General features: G+C 49.5%; 1 protein-coding gene across 1 annotated transcript in view; it reads left to right on the top strand.

Annotated features, from left to right (window-relative positions):
• The first annotated feature begins 6,499 nt into the window (after window positions 1-6,499).
• Window positions 6,500-19,197, top strand: part of LIMD1 (LIM domain containing 1) — a 33,568-nt gene continuing 20,870 nt past the window's right edge. Inside the window, exons 1-2 of the mRNA XM_048299516.1 lie at window positions 6,500-7,780; window positions 17,578-17,679. Of these exons, the coding sequence (XP_048155473.1) occupies window positions 6,619-7,780; window positions 17,578-17,679 (1,264 nt within the window). The 5' untranslated portion in view covers window positions 6,500-6,618. The remainder of the gene's footprint in view (window positions 7,781-17,577; window positions 17,680-19,197) is intronic.

Here is a 19,197-nt window from a genome sequence, read left to right as displayed (position 1 = left end):
TAATAAACACAGAACACATAACTGGGGCAGAAAAGAGAGTGATTTAATAAAGGAACATGACATGTAACTGGCAATGGCAGCCTGGGTTTGCTTCTGATGAAGATTAAGAGAATTGGCATAACAGGAAACTGTTTACTGCTACAAAGGGAAATCAATTGTCTTGAAGCACATAGTGGTGTAATTAGCAAATCTTACTAATTGCCTCAAAACAGAAATACAAATGTGCATTGCTGGACTGGCTAAGCCAAGAAAGGATTGTGAAAAGTATCTGTAGAAGCTTTTAGAAGTGAATATTTTTCTTAAGTACGTCTCCATCCCTGGAGAGCCACGTGGCTGGATGAAATAGCAAGGGTGCAATAAAAAAATATAATTCCCAATTTTCCCATGTGAAAGAGCATTTAGAAACATCTGTTAGTCAGAGAGCTTCTCCTAGGACATGCACGGAAGAACAGAGTGGATGCACTGACTGCAGCTGGCAAATCCACTCGAAGTCCACCAAGCCACGTGAGGCCGATGACTGATGGCAGGATGTCGTCTGACCTGTGGAGTGCTTCCAGCCCAGCATTACTGGAGGCCACGTATGTTGGTTTAAAAGGTCACGGTGCTGTTTGTGTTAATGCACTGATAAAGAGGCAGGGAAACAGAGCTGGAAAATTCTCCAGGCAAGCTCTTGTTCTGATAAAAGGCTCTTTTCAGTAGAAAATGGAGAAAACAAACTATTCCACATTATTTTGAGCAGGGGTAGGAAAACCAACAGAGCTGTCTGCATTAGTCTGGTGCAAATCTGCAGCCACTCAAAGGAAGTGTTCCAGCCCATGAAGTGACAGCAGAAGGAGACCAGTGACTCCAACACCACTGATGGCACACAGAGAAACTGAAGAGAGGAGGGTACAAGTTCTTGTCTGCCCTGGAGCAGCAGCCGAGTGCCTGGCACCCAGCTCTGGCCATCCTCACAGAGACTGAGCTGCTGCAGCTCAGGGATCTGCAGCTTCTCTCTCTGCTGCTTCCTGGGTTCCTATTTGGGATCTCAGTGATTCCCCATGGCTCCTCTAACCTTCCCAAGGTGTGGCCTGCCAAGTAACCCTCCCTGCCTGATTTTACCCAGCTGTAGGCCCACAGCATTCCCACTGAACTGATGCTGCAGGTGCACCCATGTAAGAAGGAACATGATTCTGAAACCCCTTCTGTAAAGCATCTGTACCTCTCCTGAAAGGCAGTGTGGAAAGCTGTCCCCATACTGCCCTGGCCTTTCTCTGCCATTAGTGTTAATTAAATTAGTGTTAATTAATACTCTTAGCATAATTCCCTGCAGAGATAATGTCCTGTGGTAGACACTTGTACTACAGCAGGAGCAAAGCATCCAAGTCTGGATCTATTTCTGCCATGATCCCAAGGGCATGGGAATGCACCAAGCCAGGCTGTATGGTGGGCACCTGAGCTGCCCCCAGTGCCCAGGCTGCCCCAGCAGCTTGAGGGTTCAGTGTGTCGGCAGCAGGCAAGGCAGGCTGCAGGCGGGGCTGGCAGAGCAGGCAGCAGGCAGGGCAGGCCTCCTGGAGGAATGCAGGGGCCCCTGGGGCAGCCATGAGGAGGAACAACATCTCCCAGCCCTGCCCTGCCACCTTCCTGAAAATCTTTTGGAAGGCAGAGGCTGAGGTTTTGCCTCCCCACTTCCACAGTGTCCCATCCAGGAACCTGGCCCCCGCCCTGAGCCCAGCCTTCCCACCCACAGCAGCCCCCGGGCTCACCTCTGCAGTCACCTTGCTTCATCCCTCCCTCCTCCTCCTCCACCCTCTTATTTGTCCTACAGTCCTGTGCATCATCCTCCTAGTACAAAGCATCTGGCTGGTGCAGATAAATGGCACATTTAATGAAAACCTCTATTAGAAAGCTGGAAGGAAAGTCCATCATTTCCCTCTGCTATTCAGTCAAGAGTTCAGAGATGCTGTGGCACTGCTTTGCAAGAAGTTGAGAAATGCGTTTGCTCCTGCAGGAACCAAGCCAGGCTCTATCCTGGAAATACTTCTATCTTACAAATTGCTCACTCCGTTTATACTCTAGCACTAAAGCCTTTATTACTTTCTTGCTAAAACACACCAGAGCATGTATCTCAGGCACTGCAGAGTGGTGTGCGTAGTCCTGTGGGAAACGACCTGCCTGGGACAGCTACGGCCCTGAGGAGACACAGGTACCAGGGATCAGCCCTGCACATGTCCCCAAACTAACTGGTGTGCTGCCAGCCACTGGTTCCTCACACTCGTTTGGTTGCAAATAGGCAGTGTGAGTATGCAGTAGTTGCTCTTGGAGAGAGATCTGGCTATAAATCGGCACCCAGACTCCTCCTAATCATGTTTTTCCATAAATTATACAGCCCCGGGCTGTTGTCATGCTTTAAAATATGAGGGCGTTTTCTCCCAGATACAAAAATGATCGGGGTGGCGGGGGCGGGGGGGTGGAATGGTGGTGGAGAATTTCTTCCCATTTTCTCCATCTCTCTCTGCAATGTGAGCCCAGAGACCAACGTGGCAGCAAGAAATAAAGACAGATGATCCCCTTCCTGCTCTCATTCGAGACTTCCCTGTTTACCCGGGCAGGCGGAGCTTTGCCCCAGCCTGCCGGCCCTGGAGGGCCGTGCTGCCCCAGTGCAAGGCTGCCGTGATGGGCCCAGCACTTCCACTGAGGTGGAGCTGAAATCTGGGAACACCACTCGGGACTGCTTCTCCCCAGATCTCTGCCTCCCTCCACCCCACAGGCGGCTGAGATTGCCACGTGGAGCGGGGCTGAGTTACAAGCTGTCAGCATTATGTTACATGAGTAAAAGCAGTGAGTAAGCCTTGCCCACAGGAACAAAAACAGATTAAATGAGCAATGGTTTGGGTTTGGTTTTTTTTTTTTTTCCTCTTCAAGGGGTAGGGTTTAGAACAAGTTAATTCAAATTGGCTCATAGATTTTGGTCCTGTGCTACAACAGCAATCGTGGACCCCTTAATTTCTTAATAGGCATGGGCTGTAAAAGTCACAGGAACTATAAACACGCAGGACCATATCTAATCGCAGCAGAAGGGTCTGCAAGTCAGTGTAGTATTACATCTCCAGTCTAGCAGAAAGTTCAAGTTAATCATCTGCTCACTTGGGAATACCCCTAGCCCAAATCTCGCAGAAAGAATAAATCCAAGCACGAAACTTCAAAGGTATTTTGCTGCCTAACGTTCACTGAAAGCATTGCAAATTCAACTCCAAAATGCCTTTGAATCGCTTGGCTGTGATCCCTCCTTGAAGGCGCTTGCCATCAAAGTGTCTGCTCATGCATGCGGAGCCTGGAAGGAGGCCAAGCCCAGTGTGAGGGGTTCCCTATCCAAAGGGTTTCAGCAGCCTTTTCCACATCGTTCGCGTAAGCATTGTTCTGCAGACAGCTGATTTGATCCTTTGGCATAGGAAGGAAATGTACTTTACATAGCTGGTGAAGGTCAGCAGCATCCAGAGCGGCCATTTGGCAAGAAGACTGCTTCCCCCCACTCCTTCCCGCCCCAAAGTGGTGAGCTCCTGCAGATCAGACTGTAAAAGGATTTACAGGTGTTAGATAAAAAGTAATGGCAGAAAATGCATGTATCACCCGTAAAAAAGAAAGGAAAAAAAAAAAGACATTATCTGAGGGAAGTTAGATTCTTCCTTGGTTTGTGTGTTGAAAGCTGAAAATACAGACATCTATTCCCAAATACTTCTGCCTCACCAAAGGGTTTGTTTCTTAGAGGGATGGAAGAGCCTCATCTCAGTGTGTTGGAAGAAAAAAACTCGAATAGACACAAGTCTGAGCCTCTGACATGCTGGATGGGAGCATGGCTTCCCTTGATTAACTTTACATCCTTTGGGGAGAAGGAGGCAAGAAGGTGCACGATGTGTAATTTCCTTTCCAACTGCTCTTTGTCCATGTCACATACTCCTCCAGCAAGTAAAGCAGTGCTGGGGCTCACGCTCCCATCCTTATCTACCTGCTGCTCTGTTTCCTTTCTGTCATCCTCCATATAAATAGGGATTCAATCTGTAGTTCAGTACCAACTTTGTTGTTACTTATTGTTTTAACATTGGAGCTTGCCCATTTTAGGTAAAAGTGGTCATGCTGAAAGCTAAGCATCTCAGCTAAGCCCATCTCCAAAATTATTCTGAAGCCAGCAATGAGGAGGAGGCATCCCATGCCTCAGTCACTTTGCTGTGGTTCTCCTCATCAGCCCAGGATGTTGCCAAAACCAGACTTCCATGAGCCCTTTCTGAGGATGCTCTTTAGACACTGAAACTGTTTTGATTTTCCTTGCCCCAGCTGAGCTTTACCTCAAACTTGGCAGTTTTGGTCAAGTCCCACAAAAGAGGTAGTTACGCTTGCTCTTGGCAGCTGGTGGCCTGAGCCCACACCTGTCTGTGGCATGAAGCAGCTGATGGGGGCCACTGTGGCCTCTCCCAGACACAAAAATGGGAGGCAAATCCTTTCCACTGCAGCCAAAAGGGCCCTGGCACAGGCAGGGCTTTGTTGTGCTTTGCACAATGGACATCCAGATGGAGGCTAAACTAACTGTCGGGGCTTGTGCAAAGCAGGGTTTAGCCCCCAGGCACCCCAAAGTGATTATGGGGATCAGCCTGAGGGAGCTGTGATACCCTTCCTTCCCTCATCCCCACAGCAGAGGAAGGCTTGGAAAGGTTTGACAGATGGGATTGCTTGATATTTGGGATGTTTTCCTGATACTGTGAAAAGCTCCAGCATTATCAATCTCTTAAAAGAATTGGCAGGCCATGGTTAGTAGCAATATGTGCTGGGGTCCCCCTTCTCCAGGTCCTGAGGACTGGGGGAGCTCCACTGCTGTCCTTCACCCTGTGCTGGGATTGCCATCCACCTGTCTTCCCTAGAAACCATAAACCCCCTTATCTAAAGCTGTGCTATGTCTGGGCTAACTTTTGTGAGTCCAAGGTGCATCCGTTTATCAGCTCAAGCTCCAGCCTAAGGCTGTTGCTGCAGGGACGAGCCTCCAGCCTCTCAGTCCTGCTCGGAGCCTCTTTGGAGATGCCCCAGCACTTCTGAGGTTGCCTTGAAAGAAGCCCCTTTTCCAGGGGCTCACAGTGCCATCATTTTTAAGCACATTGGGCCAAGTCTCACAGGAAGAGGCAGGATATTTTAGGTCTAGCCTCAGTTGCTCAGGAGTGTTTTTGTAAGGGAGTGGGTCAAAGATGGGAGGGGATTTTTTTTTTTTCTGACATGTTTTGGTCACAGCCCAATTCACCATTATTAAAGGCAGCGAATTTCCACATTCCTTAACATTTGGCCCTACCTCCTGGAGCCTGGGGGAGAATTACAATAACAAGTTATGGGAATGCAGGACACGTGCCTGGGCCCGTAGGATCAACTGCACCAGTCAGTTTATTTAGAGGTACACAGCTCCCTACAAACCAGCCTCTCCCACGAGCCCAGCACACCCCCAACCTCTGGGCATCCCCAGCTGAGTTTTGCCATGGAAATTTTGCAATTGGCCCAGGCTGACAGAGGAGGGAAGCTGGGATGTAAAGTGTAGATTCACATGGGTTAAGTCTTTAATCGTGGGCATGAAGTGTCCCGACTACATTAGAACACCCTGAATGCAGTTTTACACACAGTTCCTATACCTTTCAAGCATTTGGGAACAACCTGACTTGCCCAGTCCCTTTGTATCACACATATGCCACTGAAATCCAAAGCAACAATAATTTTATGACATCATGATCCATCCGCTTCTTTCCTGATCTAAATGTCTCTGGAGTTGGTCTTGCTGCAGTTACATGTATGATGCTGGATAAAGGGTTTGGGAGGTTCCTGAAGGTGTCAGGAACGCTGGGATGCAGATGTTACCTTGGGCATCCAGGGGTATCCTTTATTCTTCAGGCTAGGGGTCGTCATCCTGCAATGATCCAGGGCCCTTTAGTCATGCTCACTTAAGCATGACTATCCAGCGTAGAATGTCTATCTACACTAGGAAAAATCATAAGATTTCCTACTATGCAGACTAATTGCTCCAATAGTTACGGAATGAGATTTTCCTCGCAGTTTCTCATGGGGAAGTGCGGCTGGTTTTTTTCCCGACGGGTGTCTGTGACTTTTCATAAGGCTTCTTCAGGAAGGTTTCTGGGCTGCAGGGTGAAAAAGAGGAATATTATCCAGCGGGGAGACGAGGGAAAAACACCTTCCTTTCATCACGCGGGTGACTTTAACCAACCTGCGCACCCCTTCCCAAGCCCCCTTCCCAGCTGTGCTGCCTGACCCGAGCCCTTCCCAAGCCTGATCGGACACCGAGTGACGTATCTGGAACCGCACGCGACGTTTTCGGCTCGCGCGCCCACCGCGGAGCGGGGACGAGCAGCGCGCGCCGGAGGGTGGGCGGGGCCGGGGGCGCGGCCGGCGGCGGGGGCGGGGCGGGGCGGGGGCGGGGCGGGGTGGCCGCGCCTCCGCTCCGCGCCCACAGCCACGCCCCCGGCGGGGACGGGCGCGGCGGGAGCGCGGCGGGACGGAGCGGGTGCCGCTGCCGGCGCTGCCTCGATCCCGGCGGGAAAGAGGAGAGGAGAGGAGGAGGAAGAAGGCGGGGGTCTTCCCGCTAAGCCGGGCAGGATGGACAAGTACGACGATCTGGGCCTGGAAGCCAGCAAGTTCATCGAGGACCTCAACATGTACGAGGCCTCCAAGGACGGTCTCTTTCGGGTGGACAAAGCTGCCGGCAACAACCCCGAGTTCGAGGAGACCAGGCGGGTGTTCGCCACCAAGATGGCCAAGATCCACCTCCAGCAGCAGCAGCAGCAGCAGCAGCAGGAGGAGATGCTGATGGCCGCGATGAACGGAGGGGCTGCCGCCTTCCACCCCCCCCGTCCCAGCCCGCCGGTGGCGCGGGGTTCCAAGCCGCCCCCCGCCGCCGAGGGGCCGCGAGCGAGGCTCTGCGAGGGAGGGGAACGGGGCTTCGGAGACAGCGGCGCACGTGCCGAGGCCCCAGGGAGCCAGGCCGGGCGCCGGGGCTGGGAAGCGGAGCCCGACAGGATCCCCAGAGTGGGGGGCTCACAGCCCGGCCCGGGGCGCGGGGAGCAACAGGCTGGGAGCCCCGGCGAGCCCCAGCCCTGCCGCGGCGGGCAGGAGAACGGCGGCGAGGGGAGGCGAGGTGTCGGGGGCCGTGACCCGATGCCAGCCGGACAGAGGTCCTCCTCCTTCTCAAACGCCGGGACCCCACCGGCACCCTCGGTGGGGCCAGAGGAGCCCGCGCCACAGCAGAGGTCCTCATCCTTCTCGGCACCCTCAGCGCAGCCCACACGAGGGTTTTCGGGCTCCGCTGAGCCCTGCGGTCCCAAAGCCGGAGGAGAAGGCAGCCAGCTGTGGTACCAGGGTGTCTCGCTGTCCTTCCCACCAGGCTCCGCACCCGCTGCTCCCAATGTGGAATACCAGCACGCCGCTGCCTACCCCAGCCCAGGCGGTCACTTCGTGGCCCACGGTCAGAACCACAGGCCCGCCAGCAGCAGTGGGAATGCTGAGCCGGGCTCCTCGCGCCTGGCCTCACGAGGGATGGTGGCTCCCAACGCGCCGCAGATGCTTTTCCCGGAGGGCGTGAGCGGGCCACGGTCAGACTCTGGGCACCTGGATGTCTCCAGCACAGCAAAGGTGAAGCTGCCCTGCCAGACCCTCCTTCCGCAGCCGGAGCAAGGGCCGTCGGCGGCCGAGCTGAAGCTGGAGGCACTGACCCAGCGCCTGGAGCAGGAGATGGATGCTCGGCCAAAGGCCGATTACTTTGGTAAGGAAGCAGTCCGCCCATCGGCACGAGGAGGGCTCACTGCAGTGTCACGGCGGGGTTCAGACCTGCAGGATTGCATTTGCCTGTACATCTGCTTGGTTGTGCTCCGTCAGTTGCCCAGAGCAGGTTTTTTTAATTTAACTTTTACTTATCACAGGGATTGGAAGCTCTTCCTCCTGCTACACCTTTTTCTTTAATCCTACATCTCTAATTTTAAAGCAAAGGTAGTTTAGCAGCTTTGGGGAGGGCAGTGCTGGGAAGAAGCTGGAACAGCATATTTTGAAGTGCCCTTCATTGCCAGCAGGGAGGCACTTAACTTTTCTTGACAGTACTCCTGGGTCTCTGTGTCTTACAAGCATGCATCTCGACCACGTGTGGGTGGGAAGGCAGCCATCCAGCCTGCGGAGGAGTTGTGCCTGCATAGGCTGCAGTCATGGAGAAGGGCATGGAGCTCAGGAAAGAGAGAAGTAGCTTGGGGATGGGGAGGGCAGTGGTTTCCCAAAGTTGCCAGTATTTCCCTCTGCCCCCAGGTGCTGGTTCCCATCAGCAGTGAAAGGATTGGTGCATCCTGAAGATGGCAGAAAAGCAGGCAGTACGTACATTCTTGCCTAAATCTTGGGTCTGTGAGGAGTCCAGACCACCACCAGAAGTTATCGCTGGCACTTGGCAGTGAAAAGGAACCACTTATATGCGAGATCTCCCAATGAGAATATTTAAATGTCCTGGATTAAATTGATTTGCTACCCCAGGATGGCGGGAGGTCAGGGGCAAATTGAGTGTTTCCTTTCCCTGCTGTGCCACTTCACAATTTAACAGCAGATAAGATAGTTCAGCTTTTGGGAGAGGGAAACCCCGAGTTGCTGGGAAGGCTGGAAACTCCATGGTTAACTTAAGAAACGATGAGAGCAGGCCAGGTGTATGGATTTTCCTCATGATTTTAGACTCGCAGTCACAGAAGTAGAGCAGGGACAGATTAAACTCTTCAGCCTGGTGCTGAGGAAGGGTTTGCATCTCAGCCTGCACAGGTGCTGTTGCACAGGGTCCTGTCTGGTGGGGTTGGTGGGTGGCTCAGTGGTGGTCTGAGCCACGCAAGAGCTTCACACCGAGCTTTGGGGATGTAGCTGGAGGGACCACCGAGCACTCAGCTGCAGATTGCATAACAAAATGTGTTTCTTGGCAGCAGGCGGGGGGACTTGCCCGCAAAGGACTGTGCTGGGGTTGTTTATCTTGGTATCCGAGACTGGATTAAGCCCTGTGGCAGGGCAGGGGCATTTTTTATTCTGTCGCAGGAAAGTGATGTGTTGAGCTGCTCTACTCACGGCGTTTTGGCCCAAAACCAAGTTTTGGCACTTTCTGTCCTGTGCAGGAAGCGCGCGGTTTGAACGAGCTCAGGGAGCCTCGTCGGGGGACGGGGGGCTGAATGCCATGGCAAGGAGCTGATAATGGAGATGGGGCTGGGGCAGCAGACTCGTGGGAGGCGGTGCTCAAAAATGGGAATGTTTTTCTGGAGGTGACATTCAGCTCCACTGGAGAGGTGTCAGGGGTCTCTCCAACAGACCCTGTCGTGTCTTCTTCTCACAGTGCATGTAAGCCGGCTAGGTCATACCTCATCCAAAGTGTGCCTGGGGACGGGCTGAGGAGGCGGAGGAACACAGCTGATGGTTAGATTACTTCTACATTTTTGTCTCAAAATACGGATGCGAGGCAGGAGGAGGCTTTTGTCCTGTGGGAGATTCATAGTGAAGCAGGAGTATTTCTGGCAGCACGGAGAGCCCGGCTGGTCAGGTGGCTGAGTTAGCAGTGAGCCCCAGGGAGGGAGGAGACACGGAGGCTGCCTGATCCCCAGTGAGGTGTTTTGACATCCTCCTGGCCGGAGATTTTGCACCAGGGTGTAATGTCTGAGAAATTTGGGAAGGAGGAGAGGGAGAGGAAAAAAAGAAATTACGCAGTCATGGCAGAGGAAAAAGTTAAGTTTTGTGGAGCCTCAGCTTGGCAGGGGAAGGTTCAGCAGATCTGCCCTGCTGAGGACCAAGGAACAGGAAGGAGCAAGTATTGAAGTATTTTAATTCTGGGCCTCCTCCTCCCCCCCTCTTTCTCACTTTTATTTTCATTTTTTGCACAGTTACCTTATGTCCTTTGAAGGAATAAAGAGCATGGCTGGTCTTCTCAATTATTTTTTGCTATGCCCTACCCTCAAGCTACCAAACTTTAGGATGTAAAAGGAACACTTTTATGCAATAGTGATAAAAAGGATCAATAGTTTGTTTTGCTGCAGACTTTTCCCCCAGTGGAGGGAAGTCTATTGCAGCAGCTTTGAAGTTCATCAGAGCCAGGAAATGAAACCAGGACTAACGTAAAAGTGACCAATGTATTTTTTAAAAAATGTTTTCAGTTCTCCTAATTTTGTGTGCTGCTTTTGTAATAAGGGGATATTTTTGAAGATGGATCTGTTTGTCAAGTTAACATATTGTCCTTCAGTCTGTCTCAGTCAGGACCAAATGTTTATAATGAACAATTAATTCTGATCACAGTAAAGGAACTGCTTTTTCCTTCACTATGTGAAAACGTGCGCTTGTAAATGAAAGCCTAGGAAAGGATAAGCCAGGGACTAGGCAAAATACAGGTAGGATGCTGTGCTGAGGAATAGCAGTCTTATCTATCAGCACCAACTGGCTGTGCAAAATGGTTTTGTCTGCTCCGAGTAGGTGTAATAAGTGAAAGGAAAGAAGCAAACAAAGCCAAGAATTCTCTCTGGTTTTTTTTCCTTTTTTTTTTTTCTTAAATAGTAACCTACATGTTAGCTGCATGGGCTGCACATGTCTCTGGAGGAATTTCTGTTCTCCAAGAGGGCTTTTGAAGTGCTGACTTGATTTATGTGGGCTCTCAAGGAGGACATAGGGAGTCTCAGGTATCACCCAGGTCTTTTGCCTGGGGAAGGAAAAGCTGAAGTTGCTCCCTAGAGAGTCTGGTTCTCATGCAGCAGAGAAGGGACCCCATGTCCCTGGGAGGTGTCACTGGAAGCCAGCTTAGGATGTATTTAGGTTTTGGTGTATTATTTCCAGGGAACATTCAGGAATGAGGTGCCCAAATCCTACTGATTTTCCATGGTGTTCCTTTGGGTGCATCAGCCTTCATCTCCCCTTGGCAATACAGAAGATTAAATGGGAGTGATCAGGCGAGTTGCAAATCCTTTGTTAGCACCACCCAAATGTTTAGGATTAGGTGAAGCAGCACCATCCCAAGGACTGAATTTGTCTGATGAGTTTTCAGGTGAGAGCCAGGCAGATTCACAACCAAACTGAGCATCTGCCTGCACTGCCTGGAAGTGACTTGGTAGAGGAGGGGCGAGGCTGAGATGTGCTGCGGTCTGCAGGGAGGTTTGACATCTGTGCATTTGCAGGCACAGATGGGTGCTTTTAGAGGTGTAACATGTAGCGTCACGTTTTTACCAGTGCTTTTTTTCATACAGCTAGATGGAAGTCTCCACCTGATGAGGATTAGCTACACCCTTACCAAGAGCTTTTTATAAAATCATTTTTATGAATAGTTTTCATGTCATAAATATTTGTTAGGTGTTGTATTCTGGCTTTCTTGTTATTTACAGCAGAGCTGATATGCTGCGGGTGTTTTAGGAGGGCCCTGGGCATCTTGTTTTGCAGTGAAAAGCTGGGATGCTTCCCAGCAGTCAGGCAGAGAATATCTCATAGCAAAGTCTGGAGATTTTTTTCCCCTTGGCAGAAGCAGAGCAGTAGCTGAACTGCTGAGCCCTGTGGAGACCTGGAATCCCAGCACCTCTGAATGGGTGTGAGCAGCTCAAAGGCCAGCTTCTTTGGAAGCATAGTGCACAGTGGAATTAGTGTTTCACTGTTGGGATATGAAACAACACGGAGTCTCCAGGCAGGTGCAAGAGGGAGCTTGTTTATTGCAAAAACCAGGCCTTTTTAAGCAGTTAGCCAGTTAGCAGTTTACATAGTTTTAAGGCATAACAAACCATACACCACCATGTGAGCATGCGACGGTCATGCAGCATGTTTTTCTACCCCTAATTCAGATGTGTCTCTTTCCCACAATCCTTTTCTACTTAGCCAAAGTAACAGGCCTGAGCCATGATTTTACAAAGGCAACAAGGCCTTCATTTTATAAGGTTTTACCTATATGCAACATTTCACCACTGCTGAAACCTCAATTCATGTAACTTTGGGGCTGTACACATCCAGGGACTTTACTGAGCCCTGCTGATGGCAGGGCACCAGGATGCTTTGTGTGCAGCAAAGGTAATCTCAGGGCTGACAAGTGGAGAATTTCTGATTAAAATGAAAGTTCCTCCAAGTCTGTTTTGTCTGTGGGTGATGATGACAGTGCCATTTCCACTGAGAATGAGCAGAGGCATCCTTTGCTACCTTCTCGTGGGAGAGTACCAAAGCTGAAAGGAGACACCTGCCTGCAGCGGAGAGGAGGGGAGGCAGGGAGAGACAGGTCCTGGTGGAACGAGGAAAGCTGGAAGGATCACGGCACTTGGTAGTGGGTGTGTACAGATTGCAAAGCTTATCTCACTGCAAGGAACCAAGCAAATAAGTATTGGCCTGAAATATGGCTCTTCAAGATTACAGCAGTATGTGCTTCTCCTGCCTTCCTCTTGGGAGCTCAGCTGAGTTTGCAAGCTAAGGAAAAGTCTACCAAAAGGAAAGAAAAAGCAAGGAGTTGAGGCAGAGGAGCAACCAGGCTTTCAGCCCGGATACAGTAGGAGTGGGAACTGAAAGGAATAAGGAGCCTCATTCATGTGGCATAATCTCTGACATCACTATAAGGTACTTAAAATGTCACTGACGTGAGTTTGATGGCATTTTTGTCCTTCGCTGGCAGTGTGTACATGAAGGTCTGCAGCAAGGTTGGGGGTCAAGAACATGGCATGAAAAAGGGTACAGAAAACCTTTGTCTACCGACTCTGTGATTCTTTGGGCAGGGAGTACCTGTCCATCTTTGTACAGACAACCCAGTTACTCAGTGGTGAATGGAACCAATCTGCCAGGTTTTCCAGGCACTCTGTCTCACCCGGGCCTCCAGATCTCCTTGAAATCACCTCTCCAGCAAGAGTTATTGCTCAGCAGCGGATAAGTGGCGTAGCAAGGCATGCAATGTGTGTAATTTAGAGTCTGAGGTAGGATTTACTTGATTAAGGTGAGCCATGGGAAGGTGGGTTCATGTTCCAGAGAAATTCTAAAGTAAAACCGGGAGAACTAAGCATCTCATTGTGTATGACAGGGTGAAGGCTTTTCTCAGCAGACATTCTTTGAAACACATGTATGCAAGTGGAGGGCTTGGTTCTCCTGGGATAAAAAGGTGGGTTGGAAACACAGCAGCTGTACCTGCACAGGGTCCTCTTGTCAGAGTATCAAGCAGAGTTCTAATGGTGAGGACACTTGTGAAGGTACACCTTCTGCCAAGAGGGATCAGGGTCTACTTCTGGATTAGCTGTGTGCATGTGTGGACACATGGGGGATGATGGGAATGATGACACCAGAGGTGCAAAGACTCCTGGGGGGTTCTTCTAAGTTCACCTGGGGGTTCTTCAGCATAAATCCAGCCTCCTGTAAGGAGGGGGCAAAAAACAGTTACATCTGATGGAGAAGAGTCAATCAATCTCATTGTGGCAATGTGGCTTGCACAGAGTATGTGGAAGGGTAGGACAGACTTGCTGTTTCTGGATTACCCACATATGCAGACCCACACCACCAGAATCATCCTGCTGCTGCATTCCTCTTACTTGGGACCAAATTGGCATGGCGAGAAATCTCACCACTGAAGCACTGTCACATTTGGCCATTCAAAATGAAGTGACAATATTAGTAAACCCAACCAGGAGCACGTGTTGGAAAGCTTGTCTGTGCTGTATGTTGCTGAGAAGGGAGGTGCTGCTGGAAGAACTGTGGTCTTGGTCTGTAGATCGATGTTGTCTGAAATTTGGAAATAAATCATACCAACCAGTCCCAGAAAATGCTGCTGTTCAGCATGGCTTGTGTTGAAATTTTAGTGAGTTGGATACAGTAAGTAACTAAACTCCTTCTGGTGAGTGTGAAATAGCAGCGCTTGGAGGAAAAAATGTCTCCAGGGCCTTTGAGTCTGGTGGTAAATGGAAATGCACTTGTTGAATTTTGAGGGTGGGACTGACATTTCAGAATGAGTACCGGGTTCGCTTTCATTTCTAGCAGCCCTAGAAGTCTGCATCCAACCTGTTGGATCACATGAGCCAAGGCTGCTCCTGGTGACAGCCCTTCTGGTCTGCAGCGCTGAGTTGGAGTGTGGCAAGTGCTGGGAAGTGGCTTACAGGGCATGTTTTCGGTCCCAGCTCTGTTCCAAAGGTCCCTTTGTTCAGACTCTCAGCTGCAGCACGGGCGGTTGCTTGCTGCATGATGCGAAAGGGAACAGAGATTTCTTTGTTGTCCGGGGCCGGCTGCCCTGCCGGCAGAAATTGAGCAGAAATCAGCAATTTCCATCTCTTTCCCTTCCCATATCTGGCTACCATTCTGCCTGTGCGCTCGGGCATGAATTTAGTGGTGCTGTGCATGTGTGGTGGTTTGGGTTTGTCGTCCTGGTGGTAAAAGAGAAACCTGTCATTTCTTCTTAATAATGTTGCCTAAGGTTAAAAACCGTAATTTCAGAGAGGATATCTGCTGGGATTGGTGCTTGCATAAACACTTGTAACGAGTGGCAAAGTTACCAAGCGCAGGAGTCAGGGATCTTGCTGAACTGTGGCTGCTCAGGATCCCTCTGCTTCACACTGAGGACAGAAGTTTTTGCTAAAAGCCACTCCATGCCAAGAAAACTACCCGGAATTGCTGACTAGTGTCAGTGGCATGTGGGGCTGGAGTGATGCTGCTGACATTTTAACACCAGCAGAAAGCACAGTCAGCACTGTTTCGGGAAGTAGCCGTCGGAGCTGGCGTGGAGCAGGGCCCAGAGCCCGTTTTGCAGTGGGATGGGGTTGGAGGTGGCCCTGGCTGCTCTGGCTTCCATCAGCTGGCTCGGCACATATGCTGCCAACCTCAGCGGCTGGCTGCCATCAGCAACAGGTTTTTCCTTGCTTTTTCCTTGCATAGCCTAAGCGAAAAGATCAGGTTCATTGTGACAGCAGGGAGTGAATGGGGAAAAAAGTGGAAAGGAAAAGCCAATAAAAATCACTTTTTTTTCCCCCCCTCTTTCAGGACAGGTGTGCTGAGAGTTAGAGATGAAGGCTCACGTATGTTGGTTAAAATACTTCAGAATATTATATCTGGAAAAAGCCAAAACTTATTTAGAGAGTACTTTCACTTGCTACTGAGATTTAATAGGCTTTCAAGTAAGATTTAGCAGATACATGTAAGAACATAAACTAGATTCAGATGTGCCATAATGCCATTTTTCAATTGTCAACCTTGGCACAGGATATGTATGAATATTTATAGCATGTCTGGTTATTACATAGTTGAGTAATTTAGCACATTACAGTTTTTATAGAAAACATTGTCTTTATTTTAAAAGCCATTTCATTCCATGACTTTTTTTTCCATGTTTTAGGGGCCTAAATATTGAAAGAAGTGGGTAAAAGGGTTTTAATCAGATGGTGAAATGGATCATGGACTGAAAGAAAGGTGGCAAGGTGGTCAGGGTGGTCGAAGAGTGGGAGGTGGAGGAAGGTTTTGGTACAGATGCAGGAGCCTTGACAGTTCATGCAGGATCAGTCCTGTTGGGGAACCCAGAGGGGCAATGCCTACGCTCTGAAGCGTGATGGGATAGACAGGACATGGTAGAGGCAATTTCTGCCCTCCATGGGGTTTGCTTTAGCGTACTTAATAGTGGCTTACGCCTGCCAGCATCTTTACTGGGTGCTGTGCCTGCACTCAGCTGCTGTGCCTTCTGCCTCCTGCTTCTTCTTGCTGCTCATCCACAGTCAGGGTTCACCCGGCTGCTTTGTAGAAAGGAGGAAATCGGAGCATGCTGGTGAAGTTTTCTGGAGCAGCCGCTCATTGGCACGGAGAAGGGGAAAATGCAGAGCTTGCAGTGCAATAAATATGTCGGCTCTGTGGAAAGCCTGGTGGGTGTCGTGGAAAATTGGCAGGTTTTCTGCTCTCGAAACTTTCTGCTTGGCATTGCTGTAGTCAAGAGGGAATTTTGAGTCATTAGCTCTTGTGTCAGATCATTGCACAGAAACTCAGGCTGCCACTGAATGTGCGCATTCCTGGGAGAGCACATCCATTTGAAAAGCCAACTTTTTATTATCTCTGCCTTGACCTTTTTGTTTAACCTTTTTTCTAATGCCTGTACAATTTATCTTTCTTAAAATGTTTCTTTCAATAAATGAGATAAACTTGCTCAGTTCAAAAAGAACCAGAAATTTTGCTCACTTGGTGCCAGCCTGAGTGCTGGGGTGGGCCCATAGCCAAGCGAGCATTTCAGTTCGAGTTGGATTTGGACAAAACAAAGTAACTAATTATTCCTTGCAGCCTTCTCTCCAGGTTTGTGTCAGTTTGGACTCTGGCTCTGAGTGCAGCGGGGCTTGGCACAGCGCTGGGACGGCTTTCAGCGTGCTGGTTGAATGCACACAGGCAGCTGCAGCACGGAGAGCCAGGTCTGCTCTGCAAAAACCAGGTGTCAGCTTTTCAGCAGCCATGTGTATGCTACTGCAAGGGACTCCCAAGTGGTTTTATCCATGCAGTGTGAAAACTGACGGCCATGGCTATCAGCTGCAGGAAGAAATTGTTACCCACCCTGGCAGTGCAAGCCTGGTGCTGTCAGAGTTGAGTTACTTTTCAGCACTGTCATAAGCACAGTGGACTTCTTCCTAACTTTCTCCAGACTTTTCCAATTGCTCTGGAGCTTGCAGTGCCCCAAAAGAGGTGAAGATTTGTTTACCAACCTTAGCATAACTAAGGATCTCCACCAAGATGATGCTGTCCCTCCTCCTGGGCCAGTAGGAGCAAGGTGTGACTGACAGTCCCTTGACCAGGCATTTTAAGAGCCAGAATGAATGGGACAGGATAGTGGTGCAAGGAGAGGAGGTGAAGTCACATCGGAGTCACTACAGACCAGAGACAGAAACACATCATCTGTTTTTCCTTCACACTGTCCCTTATTTATTTGCTTAAACAGAGGTTCAAGTTTCTCATTTAGAGGTAGTTCAAGGGTGATGCTACTTTAAAAACAGCCTGTCACAATCACAGGGTAATGCCTGAAGTAAGTAAAGTGGCTTGATGTGCCATTTTCCTCGGTAAGAGAGGTAGGTGTCAGGTAGTCTAGCTCTGTTTTGTTGGGAAATCATTAGGGCCTTCAGCAGGCACAACTGGGGTCTGAAATGGATGACTCACTCCTAAGTGAAGATCCGTGTTTTCCTCACCTCAGTTGCAACCAACAAGCTTATCTTATACAGTAAGTGGCAGAAACTGCTGGTCTGAGCACCGCTCATTAATCCTCACTGCTTTTGTGAGGGTCCTTAAGCAGGTTTAGATACATATAAAGGTTGTCAGGAAGGATGGGAGAAGGAAGGAGATGTCACTGCACCCGGACAGGACTGTTCTTTTGCAGTTTATTCTTTTGCAAAAGTCTTTCACCCTGGAGGCTTGATGACCGTCATGACCACTGTTAACAGCATCTCTCAGGGCAGGTGATGGTGATGTCACCTACATCTTGTGGCTTCAGTGAACCACTTGGTCCTAAGCTGTTCAGCCACCATGATGAGCTACATGTGTTGTCACCCAACCAGTGACCCCAGCCATCCCCCCAGGTCCCGCTTGTGACCTCTGTCTCCCTCTTCTCTCTTCCAGGTACCTGTGTGAAGTGCAGCAAGGGCGTGTATGGAGCAAACCAGGCTTGCCAGGCCATGGGCAACCTCTACCATGACAGCTGCTTCACCTGTGGAGCCTGCAGTGAGTATCCCTGGCCTGGTCTGACACTGGTGCCAGGCCCTGCAGCAAACTCTTTGGGATTAACATTTTTCTGGTGTAAAGGGGGGAAAAAAAGAAAGCAGTTATTAAACTATCTGCCAGCTGGAGTCTGCTGCAGCTATATGACTTGGTGGTGGTTCTTGCTGTTTGTTTTTGAATGGATTGTTGCAAGGCATGTAGAAAAGATATTTTGGATTGTGCCGGGCTTCTGGTATGGGAGATGGTTGTTTTCATTCCTCTGCCTCTCAGTTATATCCACATTTTCTTACTTACAAGAGTATTTTTTCAAAGTGGCAGTGAGTATGCCTTAGCTGGCATGTTTTTTGTCTCAGCAGGCTTTACTTTTCAGATGAAGCTGCTGCATGGTAAATCCAGTGACAGTGTTTTTGCTGCAAGAATTATCTTTTACTTGCTAAAATCATTTTGACCCTCTGAAAGACCTCCAGTCAAAGCATCTAGGTGCATGAATGACCCAGGTTACACATCTTGCTCTCTCTTTCTCCAGAGAAATGCAGCCATGCCCTGAGATGAGGGGCATGTCTCTGACAGCTTGGTTTATGGTTTATGCAGGAAGGGAACTGGTTACTGTGGAGAGGTATCAGGCTGGGAGCAGCAATGATGAGCCCTGTGAAATCTACCCAAGAAGCAGAGTAAATAGTTCAGCTGGCCCTGCTGAGCTCCCTGTGGGTCGCTTGTCAGACCCACATCTGGAGCTTGCTGGGGCGTACAGCAATGTATGGATCTTCCTAAGCAGCTTTTCGAGAAGGTCTGTGATGGAGCTGGAGTGAAGAACAGGCCACTTGATTTTAAATCGTGGCTGTATTTGTAAGACAGTGGTTTTTCTGTTTTGTTAGGTTTAACTCCAGCGCTAGTGTATTTTTAGAACTATAGTTGAATATGTGGTGGCAGAAAAAATAATAATCTTCTGCTGCTTTTGTATGTATGAGTTTGGTTTTCCCAGATGAGGCTTAGGGTTTTTCCTCCTGAGCTGTATTTAGAGTTGTAAACTCATCAGGACTGCATGTGTTTTATTTGGAGCTGTAAAGTCGGAATAAATATAGAAAGATGTATATGCTTTTTAATAACAGCTGAGCCTTGAAGTATGCCCATTTCCCAGCTGTCCTACACCAGCTGCCCTCCCTCACCTATGTTTTTAGTAGAGCATTTCACCATCATCTGACTGAAAATGGGAAAACTGAAAAGAGAAAGTGGTTTTTGCATATAGTGGCAGTTTCCTAGAGGCTCAGAAGTCAGCAGCTTACTCTTCTGTCCTCTCTTAAAAATTAATTTGAAATTAATGAATCTTCTCCCATGGAGAGATTCCTGGCTGCAGCCAGGGCTTTGCTTCAGTTACCTCTCGCCCTCTAGGGCCAGGCAGTCTCTGAACTGCCCTTGCACCCAAAGCTCCTGTTAAAAATAATCCAGCAGCAGGTTTGAGCTGTCTTAAATTTCTAAAATTACTACCGTGCAAGTGGTGCTTTAGAAAGGAACACTAGATCC

Source organism: Corvus hawaiiensis, chromosome 1 (genome assembly GCF_020740725.1).
Source record: "Corvus hawaiiensis isolate bCorHaw1 chromosome 1, bCorHaw1.pri.cur, whole genome shotgun sequence".
Taxonomy (NCBI): domain Eukaryota; kingdom Metazoa; phylum Chordata; class Aves; order Passeriformes; family Corvidae; genus Corvus; species Corvus hawaiiensis.
This window is presented reverse-complemented; position numbering and strand designations above follow the sequence as displayed.